Here is a 12,749-nt window from a genome sequence, read left to right on the forward strand (position 1 = left end):
GTGAATTTAAATCTAAATTCATTAAAAGCAACACACGTGTAAAGACTCAGCTCCTCCGTGGCACCAGCCACGCTCCGCTGCTCCAGGGCCTTGCGGGGTGGCTGTCCTGGACGCCCGAGCCCCTGCAAGCCTCCCCATCAAAGCCAGTGCTCAGTGGGCGCTGCTCGGGGCCGGTCAGGCAGAGGGCTGTGTTTCAGGCACTCTCTGGCCCAAATCTCAGGTCTCAGGGGTCCCCAGGCCCCATCGGGGTTGGGTGGGAGGAGGGCCCTCTCCGGAGCCTGAGGTGGGTCGCCTGGCCGCGGAGGTCCGTCTTGGGGCCAGGTGCCGTGCGTCTCAGATTCCAGGGACAGGAAGAGCCCAGGGGGTGACACTGGGGCTCAGAGGTGCTTCAATCTGGAGGCCTGACACTTCCTCCGGGTTAGTCCTGAGGTATCGGGGTGGCCATTCTGGGTGGCCTCCTGCTTTCCGGTGCCCCTCCCTCCCCGGCGCTCCCCTCCTGGCCCGGGCAGAGCCCCCGCGATGTCAGAGCGGAGCCGGGAGCCAGAGGGACATGCCTTTGGGATGACTGGCAAGACCCTGGCACGGCCGCCGGCTCCATGGCCAGCGGCCGAGGAACCGGGGCCAGCTGCCGCCACGCCGGCCTCAGCGTCCTCGTCCGCAGAGTGGGCTCAGGACCCCACCCAGGGCCCTCCCAGGGGTCCCCGTGGGGGCCAGCCCGGCCGGGAGGGGCGCGGGCCCGAGGGAGAGGCGGGCGGGCGCAGGGCTGGAGCGCGCCTCCTAATTGTCCCTGACTTACAGACTTGGCCCGGCTCCCAGACGGCCTCATAAATCAGCGCGGCCACAGTGAGCGCCTGTTAGTGCAGCCCGCGCTTGGCAGGCCTCCCCTCCTCCTGCGGGGAGCATCCTCTGCTTCCAACTTTCCATGCGCTGCCACGGGTGGGAGCTGGGCATGCTCCGGGGCGGGGGGGGGGGGAGCGGGGAGAGGGGAGGGAAGAGGGGGATGGATGGGCAGGGTCCGGCCACTTTGCAGATGACTGTTTCTGGAGCCACGTCCTCTGGTCCCCCCGCCCGCCCCCCGTGGCCCCAGAGTCTCCCCTTTTCTTACAGCCCGGTACAGTGACTTGCGAGTGTTCCCTGGCTGGAGGGAAGGCTCTTCATGGTGTGTGCATGTCCGTGCACGTGTACGTGTGAGCATGCATGTGTACATATGTGTGTATGCACATGTACATGTGTGTGCACCCCCCCAATCAGACCTGCAGCCAATGGGGGCAGCACCTGCCCCTCCCCTCCTCCCCGGGGCACAGCCGGGTCGGGGGGGGACTCTGCTGTGTCCTGTGCCTTCGCCCCGGGATGGGGACCCCCCGGGTGGATGGCCCCGAGCGCCGTGCGCAGAGCTGAGCGGGCGGCCCTGACCCTAACGGGCTGTGGGGACAGACAGGTGCTGAGCGGGGCCAGGCCGGGGGTGTGCAGGGGCCTCTGGGCAGTCAGGGAGGCCGCCAGAGGGGGCCTGGCCCAGGGGTCCACCCTGTCCGCAGGACCAGGGCCAGGAGCCAGTCTCTTGGCCCCCGCAGGCGTGCAGAGGTGGCTTTTGGACACATGACTGTCCTCCGCGGGGGGGATGGCGGTGGGAGCTGCCTGGTCTGCAAGCACAAACAGTCCCACAGGTGGAGGTAACTTCCTGCCTGACAGATGTGCCGGTCGGGAAGTGGGCGGGCTGGCCTGCGGGGGGCTCGGGTTTGTGAGGTGATGTCTGGGAGGCCGGCTCCCGCCACCTCCCGGGGCCGGTGAGACGGGCTCCCTGGGCGGGCTGACCTCCCCGAGCCGGCCTGTGGGCGCCACCGGCCTCTGCTCTGCTCACGGTTCCCACACAGACCTGCCCCCCAACGCGGGGAGCCGGGCAGGGCTGAGGCCGGGCGGGGGCTCAGGGGACAGAAACGGGCACGCACCTGGGCTCCCAGTAGTCAATAAATGGAGGTTCTTGTTATTGGTGATTATCATCAAAACAACTTGATTTGGGGACCCTGCTGGGGGGCTGGCCCTGGGGCAGGCAGGCTGGGGCCAGGGCAGACCGGCCTCCCAGGCCCCGGCCTCCGAAGTGGGCCTGCGCGGAGCCCGGGCCAGGGGACAGGAGCCGGGAGCAAACAGAGGGTGTGGGGAGGGCCCGGGCTGGTGGCAGGCAGAACGGCGGGGGGGAAGGGTGAGAGGGGAAGGGCGGGTGGAAGGACAGATGCCCCGGGTGCTGCAGGCGTGATGGTGTAATCGTGGCGTGATGGTGTAACCGTGGTGTGATCCTGATCGGCTGCCTGAGGCCCTGGAGGGGGAGGCGTCTCTTCTGCCCACGCGGCGCTCCCCCAGCAGGAACTCAGGAAGTGGGTTCTCCGGAAGCGCTTGGTGCAGAGGGCTCCCCAATCCCCGGGGCCCTCGGAATCCCAGGACACAGTCGCTCCTGGACACTCGGGGCCCGGGAAGGACAGCAGGATGCGCCAGGCACGAGATCGGGCGGCGGGGGCTGGGAGCTGGGGTCGGGGCCGAGGTCAGATGCAGGCGCAGCACAGCGTGGAGCAGTCCAGCTTGGCCGGGGGCCCCGGGCTTCCCGCCTTCTTGTTCACCTTGGGCAGCAGCAGGGCGAAGGACATGGCCAGCGAGCAGTGGTAGAAGCTGTGGACGTAGGTGTAGTCCCAGTCCTGCGGGGGGAGGCCCGTCAGTGTGCGCCTCAGCCCTGTGCCCGAGGCTCCCGCCTCCCCAGGCCCCGCCCCGCTGCTCCGCGCCCCTACTGTGTGCCCAGCACCTGCCACCGACATAGGCTCCCCCCCCCCCGCCGCCCCAACCCCTCACGTGTCCCCGGGACTCTGGCTCACTGTCCAGCCCATGCTGGTCTTTCCTGCCACCAAACCCCAGAGCAGGGGTCCTCAAACTACGGCCCGCGGGCCACATGCGGCCCGCCGAGGACATGGATCCGGCCCGCCGGGGGCCGCTGCCTGTCCTGCTTAGCAGCCGACGCGTCCCGGGTCGGCAGTGCGCATAGGAATTTGTTCAGTTTTTTTTTTTTTTTAACTATAGTCCGGCCCTCCAATGGTCTGAGGGACAGTGAACTGGCCCCCTGTTTAAAGAGTTTGAGGACCCCTGCCCCAGAGCATTGAAGGTCTGAGCCCTGAGCCCTTGCTGGGCCTTTGGCATTGAAGCTGAGGTTCTCCTTCCCCCCATCCGCCCCCCCGCCCCTGCCCCAGGCTGCCTCCGCCCATCTCAGAGGCCAGCTCTGCACGATGCCAGTGGTGCCAGGGATGTGAGAGGCAGCCGGCACCTGCCTGGCAGGGTGGTCCTGTGAAGTGCCACCCTGCCCCGCCACCCAGGTACCTCGAAGAAGAAGCGCAGCATCAGGGCCAGGGCCCCAAAGCAGAGGCCGGGGCCTATCTGCTGGGTGTAGACGCTCCTGTCGGGATACAGCCCCTTCTTCTCCTTCATCTGCTGCAGCTGCGGGGACAGGGGCCACGGGGAGGCTCTTAGGTGGCATGGGCCGCCCGGCAGTGGCAGCCCTGAGCCCCAGGGAGAGCTGGCCCCGGGCGCTCACACCCCGTCATTCTCAGGCAGGACAGGGGGCTCAGGGAGACACCCCGACATGTATTCCACTCGGCAGCTGCAGGACTCACAGGAGCCCACAGCCCAGGGACAGGCCTGGGGACCCCGGGGCCATTTGGCCACACGAGGACCCCTGCCTCCCACCCCTGCCTACCTGTCTGAGATGCACCCAGCCCCTGCATGGCTCCCTGTCCCAGCCAGCGGGGAGCCCCGAGGGGATAGACACCCCAACTGTTCACAGCCGGCGGGGGCACTGGGCCTGCCTGCCAGTGTGGCTCCGGGGCGCCTGTGATGGGCCGTGACAGCCTTAGTCAACGGACACGCAGTCCTATTTGGTAAACAAACTTGACCCCACGTTAAACCTGCGCCTTCTTGGGGACCGTGCCCGGCAGAAGCCCCGGCAGGCATTTACACGGAAAAAGATGGGTCCACACCCCCAAATGATGAAACAATGTAAGTCCACATCCCGGAAACCCGCCCCTGGGGCCGCGGTGTTTCAGAGCACAGACGTTCTGGATGGAAGTGAGACAGGTGGTTGCACGCCTCGTGGGAGCCCCCGGGGCCAGCACCCCCAAAGCACAGACCCCCGCGTGGCGCCACAAAGCCCACGAGTCACGTGATGCTGGCTCAGGGCAGTTCTTGCCGCCAAGGGTTCAAGTGCATTTTGGTGAAACGAAGCCCAGTTTCCAGTTTTCTAGAATGTTCCACAGCCCGTGAGGAATCGGGACCTGCAACCGTGTGGGCAGGCATGGGTGCGGCTACCGTGACCCTGGGTGCGGGGCGCGCGGCCGGGGAGCCCTCATCAGCCAACCCTGCCCCTGCCTGGATCCTGCCCGCTCAGCCCGGCCCCAGCCCCGGTCACACACCTCTCTCCGCTCCCTCTCCCCGCGGCTGCTGCTCCCCCCAAACCCGCTCCAGAAGGGATGAGCGGCCTGGCCCGCGTGGCTCGTGGGTAAGCGTTGACCCAGGAACCAAGAGGTTACCGGTTCAATTCCCGGTCAGGGCACATGCTCAGGTTCGGGCTCCATCCCCAGTCAGGGGTGTGCGGGAGGCAGCCGATCCATGATGCTCCACCCTCGTCATTGATGTTTCTATCTCTTCTATCCCTCTCCCTTCCTCTCTCTCTAAAAAATCAATTAAAACAAATTTTTAAAAAGAATTAAAAACAGCCCCAGTGGGAGGTGTGCAGGAGGCAGCTGATCGATGTTTCTCTCTCATCGATGTTTCTGGCTCTCTATCCCTCTCCCTTCCTCTCTGTCAAAAGTCAATAAAATATATAAAAAAGCCGAAACCGGTTTGGCTCAGTGGATAGAGCGTCGGCCTGCGGACTGAAGGGTCCCGGGTTCGATTCCGGTCAAGGGCATGTACCTTGGTTGTGGGCACATCCCCAGTGGGAGGTGTGCAGGAGGCAGCTGATCGATGTTTCTCTCTCATTGATGTTTCTAGCTCTCTGTCCCTCTCCCTTCCTCTCTGTAAAATATCAATAAAATATATTTAAAAATATATATATATATATGAATTAAAAACAAAAAGTAGGGATGAGCGTCCGGGAGAAAATTCCCCCCTCCTTCCGGGAAACAACTGCCCTTGACAATCCAAAATAAACTCCACGTTAAATGGTCTAGAAAAGACGCTGAGCCCCGGCTGCAGGCAGCCAGGCGCCCGCTCAGTCCCGTGGCCGGACCCGCAGCCCGAGGCCGTGGCAGTCCCGTGGCCCTTCGTGGGGACGTGAGCCAGGGATGGCTCCCCGGGCTGGCGAGCAAGCAGCCAGCTCCCGGACCGGCGCGAACTGTGGGAGGAGCGGCCCGCCCTGCGCACGGAGCCTCTCCCGCTTCCTGCCGGCCAGCCTGTGTTTATGCATTCCGGCGGCTTCCCGAGCGCTCTCCTTCCTCGGGTGGACACATCGGACCCGGCACACTTCCTGTCCCTCGCAGGCAGCTTCGGGGGGACTCCCGGGTCAGCCCAGGGCCGGCTGTGCTCCCCCCGCGTGGAGCGGGCAAGACCCTCTTCTCTTCTCTCCCTGGAAAGTCGAGGCCTGGCCTGGGCTGCCCTGCCGCGCCCCGCTCACTCGCCGGTGCCTTATTCCGTCATTAACCAGATGGCTAACCAGAGCCGCTGCGCCCGCGGCTGGAGAGGAGCAGGTGTTCGGGGAGCTGGCCACCAGGCCTTGATCTACCTTCCCGAGTCTGTAAAATGGGTCGTGGGCTCCGTCTGCACCCCCTGCCCAGCCCGAGCCCTGTTCCTTGAGTGCCGCCCTCCGCATGCCAGGCCTGGATTCTGCTCCCCGCAGGCCTCAGCCCTTCCCTGCCCTGGGGACCCAGGAACCGGGGCGGGGTCCATCCTGCTGCAGTGCCCGCTCTAGCGTGGGCCAGGGGAGTACGTTTTGGTTCTTGCAGCCAGGAGGGCCTTGGGACCACGGAGGGGACAGGGAGGCCTGGGACCCTGGGTAAAGGGCCTCGTTGCGGGGGGGGGGTGGAGGTCAGACCTCCGGGTGCCCCGTGGAAGGCCGTCGGTGTCGGAAACTCAGGCTGCCTCCGTACTCACGAGCAATTCCATCTTCCTGTCAACCTCACACCACATCCCCCCTTCGCATTAGAACCAAGCTGAAGGCCCACCTCCTCCAGGAAGTCTGCCCAGATTCACCCAGGCCACATCTTCCATAGAGACAGCATCTCCAAGCAGCTACTCTCCTCAAGAATAAGAATCCATCGTCCCTATTGTCTGAGCCCATTCGAAGCCAGCCGTGGGCCAGGACTTAAGATGTGTCATCTCTGAACCAGCCCTGTGAGGTGGGCCCTGGACTGTTGCTGTAATGCCCACTTGACAAGTATGGAAGCTGAGGCAGAGGGAGTTCAGTAACTGGGTTTAGGTCCAGAGCTAGTGAGTCACAGACATGACACAAACCGGGTCTGCGTGGCCGGGGCACCGTGGGGCCATTTTCCATGTGTTTTAGCCAAAGCTGTGTCCAGCCTGCCCGCCCATGGGGTGGGGGGGAGGTGAGTGGAGACAGTCGGGGAAGGGGCCCCGTCTGTTGAGGGTCGACGGTACGCACCCACTTAGCCGCGATGATGAGGACGGCTGTGCCGATGGGGCCCGAGTACACCCCGTAGCCCCAGCGGTCATGGTAGATGCGGACGGCGATGGTCAGGACCCCGAACATCACGAAGGTTGACCGCTTGGGTTCGTCGAAGTCGGCCAGTGCTAGAGGGGCCGGGAGAGAGCGGGAGAGCTGAGTGGCCCCCTGGCCCTCCTGGCCGCTGCTCTCCCCGGGGGCATCCCTGGGGGAGACCCTGGGCCCAGCCTGGGCACACAGGGTCCGGCTCCAGCCGTTGCTGGGGACCCAGGAGGTGGACAGAGACCTGGGGAGCCCGCGGGTGTGAAGACGAGTCTTGGGGGCAGAGCCTGGCCGGAGCAGGGGTTCTCGGGCGAAGGACCTGGAGGTGGAGCCGCTGGCTGCCCCCTCTGCCAGGCAGGGTCGTCAGGACACGCCCTTGGCCCGTGTGTACCTTTAAAAGGACGTGAAAACGGGAACGGGAGAGGGAGGGGGTGGGGTGGAGGGAGCCCGGGCCGTCTGCCGGGCTGGGCTGCGTGGGGCGACCACTCACCCATCAGCGACACCCACATGCTGAGCGCCGTCCCGTAGACGCTGAAGTACTCCAGGATGTCCAGCCGCATGAAGCAGAGGACCGACAGGCCGGGCCCGTGGCAGGCGTGGTAGAGCTGCGGGAAACGGGGCGGTCAGGGCAGGGCGATGGCGCTGGGGCCCAGGCCCAGGGCGGGTCCCCGAGCCGTGTCCGTGCCGAGCCACGCCCGTGGTGAAGCAGGCCCCCCCCCGGCTGCGAGACCCTGGGAAAGCCACCAATGGCTCCACCTGTAAAACAGGACCCCGGGGCTCTGTGCCCGGACTGGGTGCCACTCAGACGAAGCTGACAGAGGTCCCCGCCCCCCCAGGCTCCCGAGGGCCGGTCCTGGCACCCTTTCACCAACCTCTGGGTATGAGGCCAATGCCTTTTTGGGGGTGTCAGTTTACTCTTCAGAAGCGTGGGGGGCCTCTCTCCCTACAATTTACCCTCTGCTGTCTGGGCTACCCCACAGGGGATTTCTCAGACCCGAGTGGGCACCGAACCCCGGGAGCTTGTGGAGACTCAGGCGGCTCAGCATCCTGAGAGTTCCCGACGCGGCAGGTGTGGGCTGGGGCCTGAGAGGTGCGTTTTTTGCAGGGGTTCAGGCTGGTGTCGATGCTGCCGGTGGGGAACCCACTTTGAGAACTACCGGTCTGCAGCTGTCAGCTCCTGTTCCTTTCAAGTGTGGGAAGACCGCAGAGACCCCGCGCCCGCGCTGAGCGCAGCGCCCCGGCCGCCCATCCGTCCCCGGGGCTCTTACAGTTGTTCGCCCAATATCTTTTTTTTTTATTTTTATTTTTAATATATTTTATTGATTTTTTACAGAGAGGAAGGGAGAGGGATAGAGAGATGGAAACATCAATGAGAGAGAAGCATTGATCAGCTGCCTCCTGCACGCCCCCTACTGGGGATGTGCCCACAACCAAGGTACATGCCCTTGACCAGAATTGAACCCGGGACCCTTCAGTCCCCAGGCCGACGCTCTATCCACTGAGCCAAACCGGCTAGGGCTGTTCGCCCAATATCTAGTGTAACAGCAATTTTTAGAGCAAGATGCCTGTATGGAATATTTTCAAAGCCGTCAACTTATTTCTAACAGAAAACAACTCTCCTTTCGGGCGCACATTTCAACATGTTAAGTCATATTTAATTATATGACATAATTATTTTGACAAGTCCCACGGCCTAAACAAGCTGGGACCGGCACAATGGACTGTTGATGGGCCCAGCTCGGCGGGAGGGCGGAGGTGGACAGAGAGCTGCGTCTGGAGGCGCCGGGGCGGCTCGGGGGCAGGAGCCCGGGGTCACCTGGTGAGTGGAGCAAGCCGGGGTCAATTTCGAGCCCTTACGGGTGGCAGCTGTTGGTGACCTACCATTCCGGTGCACCGAGGGGTCTGTTACCAGAGGCCTGGTGTCCCCGAGCAGGGGCGGGACCGCCCTGTGGCTCTGCTCTGCTCAGGCCCGCTCCAGGCTGAGCTCTGGGTGTGCACCTTTCAAAGATGCTGGCCAAGAAGAGGCTAGACTTGGAGGCGTCCTCAAACGACGGCCCGCGGGCCACATGTGACCCGCCGAGGACATTTATCCGGCCCGCCGGGTGCCGCTGCCTGTCCTGCTTAGCAGCCGACGCGTCCCGGGCCCGCAGTGCGCATAGGGATTTGTTCATAGTTTTTTTTTTAAACTATAGTCCGGCCCTCCAACGGTCTGAGGGACAGTGAACTGACCCCCTGTTTAAAAAGTTTGAGGACCCCTGGGCTAGAGGACAGCGAGCAGCGGTGGCCATGACAGTGTGTGGGGAGAGAGGAGCTTCAGGTGCAGTCTGATCAAGGTGCTCCATCCCCATGGGACAGAGGAGGGCGGAGGACTCTGTAGGCAGAGCCAGGCCCTGTGAGTGACATGGACCTTCTCCGGCCCCGTGTTCCTTCCAGAGCTGCGTCTCCCTCGGCCCCAGCCCGGCCTCTCCTCCACAGCACAGGTCACCGCGTACGATTCCAGACTTAAGCCTCTGACATTCAGGGAAGTGTCTGTGCCGGCCCCGTCAGGAGCAGGTATCATCTCTGTCTCGTCCTGGCCCTGACCCCAGCTCCCCTCAATTGGTGCTCAGGTAGTGTCTGCCCTGTGAAGGCGGGGCCAGGGGGCAGGGGCAGGGGCAGGGAGGAGGGTCACAGAGGAGGGCCAGGGAGGAGGGCCAGGGGGGCAGGGCCTGGGGGGCAGGGTCTGGAGTGGTTTAAGGAGAGCTGGTCCAGGAGGGGCCACCCCATGAGGCCCTTGCTCGGTTCATCTCTGTTGGACAGGTGTGCAAGTGAGGCCTCCCTTCATATATATATATGTTTTTATTGATTTCAGAGAAGAAGGAAGAGGGAGAGAGAGAGAAAGAAACATCCATGATGAGAGAGAATCATGGACCGGCTGCCTCCTGCAAGTCCCCCACTGGGGATCGAGCCCACAACCCGGGCATGTGCCCTTGACCGGAATCGAACCTGAGACCTTTCAGTTCGCAGACCGACACTCTATCCACTGAGCCACACCAGCCAGGGCCTCCCTTCATCTTTGGGTGCAGGGGCAGGCCTGGCCCAGCGGGGGCTGGCAGGGGTGGGCGCAGCTGGGGGCCTGGTGGCAGAGAGCAATCTTTGGGGCCACGCTAACAGGTCCTTGCCATGTGAGCTTAGGCCAGCGGCTGGCTGCTCGGGGCCCCGCTGTCAATGGGACAAGAACACCTGCTCCGTGGGGTGGGCCAGCAGACTCCGTGTGACGGACCCGGTGTCAGGGCGGGTCCTGGTGGGAACACGGGAGGAGCCCGTGGGAGGAGCCCGTGGGAGGAGCCTGTGGGAGGCAGACCTTGCGATGCTGGGCCAGGACTTCCCAGAGAAAGGGCCGAGTGTGGCTTCGAGGCCCGAGGACATTTGTCACCGGAGGCAGCTGCCCCTGCCATTCTGGGTGGGGCCGGGCGGGGCAGGCGAGGCCGGGCGGGGCGGTGGTGGGGAGGCAGCTGTGGGGCCAGCTCAGGCCGGGCGGGGAGGGGTGGGCTGGCGGTGCCTGTGGTGTCCTGGGCTGGTCTAACAGGGGCCTGGGCAACGAGACCCCTGGCCCCTCCCCGGCCCCGAGACCCTGGTAGGCGCCCAGGAGCCCCAAGTCCACAGCGTGCCCCGTTTCTCATCTCGAACGGACTTCCTGGCGCTCACCCGACCCGGGCCCTGAGAGGAGCAGCTGGAAGGCATCGGCCTGAGGACGCCCGGGCTCGGAGCCCGCCTGGTGCTCCCTCTCGGGGACTCCGTTCCTTCATCGGCCGAATAAGCAGTCACAGCCCCGGGCTCCCAGGGCAAGTCCCTGCCCTGGACGCTGGCTCGGGCCGGCCTCACTATAGCTGAGGCCTCCCCCACCCAGAGGGGGGGAGCCAAGCCCCAGGGAATCTGATCCCGTCCGAGGACCCGGCCCGCCTGTCACTGCCCGGGAGCACAGGCGGGTGCCCACAGACCTCACCAGCCGGCTGCCTGCACACCTGGCCTCGCCCACGGAGGCCCTCAGCTAGGGGGCTGAGGCTGGCCCGGGCGGGAGGCCTGCACTTTCTCACGCCTGGCAGTGCCCCTCGAAGGAGACGGGGACGCAAGCCTCCCCAGGACATGCGCGCGGGGGAGCTGGGCTGGACGAAGGACGGGTCTGACGGAAGATGATCAGGAAGACGGAGAGGAGCCACTTTGCGGGGCCAGCGGGTGGGTGGCGGGGGTGAGGGGGGCTCAGAGGGGAGCAGAGACGGGAGGCAGGAAGGCGCTGAGACGTGTGTAGACAGGTGACAGATGCGTAGGGGGTGACTGATCAGGTCGGTAGCTACACAGACAGACAGAGGGTTGATTGTCTAGATCGGTGGTGGGCAAACTCATTAGTCCACAGAGCCAAATATCACCAGTACAATGATGGAAATTGCTTTGGAGAGCCACATTTTTTAAACTTAAACTTCTTCTAACGCCACTTCTTCAAAATAGACTCGCCCAGGCCGTGGTATTTTGTGGAAGAGCCACACTCAAGGGGCCAAAGAGCAGCATGTGGCCCGCGAGCCGCGGTTTGCCGACCACGGGGCTAGATAGATACTTAGGCAGGTAGACAGACAGACAGACAGAAGCTAGAGGGATGGGTGGATCAGAGACACGTGGAGGGTCAGAGGAACAAAGCTGGAGGGGAGACACCACGCGGTGCAGAACGAACAAAGTGCATGGGGTGTAATTTCAGAAACTCAGGGACAGCCGGACACGCACATGGACACGGACATGGGCATGGGCACGGGCACGGGCACGGACACGGACACGGACACGGACATGGACACTGACACGGACACCGACACGGACACCGACACGGACATGGGCACGGACACGGACACCGACACGGACACGGATACGGGCACGGGCACGGACACGGACACAGGCACGGACACGGACACGGACACAGACACCGACACGGACACGGACACGGACACGGGCACGGGCACGGACACGGAAAGGAAGGAAGAGGGTAGACGCAGAGAGAAAACAAGATGCAGAGAGAACCAGTGAGAGCGACACCGAGGGGGAGCGGGCCACGGGAGACGGGTGGGGGAGGGGGACACAGAGAGCGGAGAGGCTCACCCAGGTCTATAAATAGGAGAAAGAAGGCCCCGAAGAGACACGGAAACCCCAAGAAGGAGAGATGAGCAGCGGCTGCGCAAGGCCGCTGAACAGGGCCCGCTCCCCCATTCCAGAGTCAGAGCCCCGGGCCTGCCCTTCCCGAGCCGCTCCCCCTCCCCGGGCCTGGCTCCCCGGCATCCCTGCTCAGCCGCCACTTCTTACAGCTGGAGGGTGCGGGGGGGAGGGGAGGCGGGAGCCATGGTGGCCGTGAGTCGTTGTCCGGTGGCCAGAAAAGGGCACCCGCAGGGCTTGTCCTCAGAGGACTGACCCTGGCCCCTGGGAGGGGCTTGGTCTCACTCACACCCATCCCCGAGTGATTTTCTGGCACCCATGGGGAAACTGAGGCCCAGAGGGGGGGCGTGGCTCCCCCAACCTCTCTCCTGGGCTTTTTCTTTCATCTCCAAATCGCTCTTCTTCATCAGGAAATATAGGAAAGTGGGGGTGGGGGGTGGGCGGGAAGACAGCCCCTCTGCTCCACCTGCGGGGGAGTGCCCCATCGGGTCCCCCCCCCCCGCACCCCCAGCCCAGCCCGGACTCACCGCCACGAAAAACGTGGTGAAGAGGTAGACCATGGCCTCCATGTGGAAGCGCCGCTTGGCTGCGATGCTGACGGTGGGGAGGAAGGCCAGGCTGCTGAGGGTGGGCAGGAGCAGCTTGGCCACGAGCGTCCCCATGGGCCGGGAGGAAGGCGCTGGCGGGCGGTGCGGGCTGGCGGGGCGGTGCGGGGCGGTGCGGGCTGGCGGGCGGGTGCGGGCTGGCGGGGCGGTGCGGGGCGGTGCGGGCAGGCGGTGCGGGTGCGGGCTGGCGGGGCGGTGCGGCGCGGTGCGGCGCGGTGCGGGCCTTGCTTGCCAGGGCAGGGAAAGTCCGAGGGGCCGGGGCTCCGACGGCAGCTGTGGGT

General features: G+C 64.5%; 1 protein-coding gene across 1 annotated transcript; it reads right to left on the bottom strand.

Annotated features, from left to right (window-relative positions):
- Window positions 1–2,534: 2,534 nt before the first annotated feature.
- MYMK (myomaker, myoblast fusion factor) lies at window positions 2,535–12,525 on the bottom strand (the record flags this gene model as incomplete). Its single annotated transcript, XM_080669403.1, has 5 exons — window positions 2,535–2,684; window positions 3,355–3,471; window positions 6,629–6,777; window positions 7,182–7,296; window positions 12,391–12,525. 5 exons carry the CDS (start codon window positions 12,523–12,525, stop codon window positions 2,535–2,537), a joined length of 666 nt encoding a protein of 221 aa, XP_080525529.1.
- Window positions 12,526–12,749: the final 224 nt, after the last annotated feature.

The sequence above is a fragment of the Plecotus auritus genome (assembly GCF_963455305.1).
Source record: "Plecotus auritus genome assembly, chromosome: 5".
Lineage (NCBI taxonomy): Eukaryota > Metazoa > Chordata > Mammalia > Chiroptera > Vespertilionidae > Plecotus > Plecotus auritus.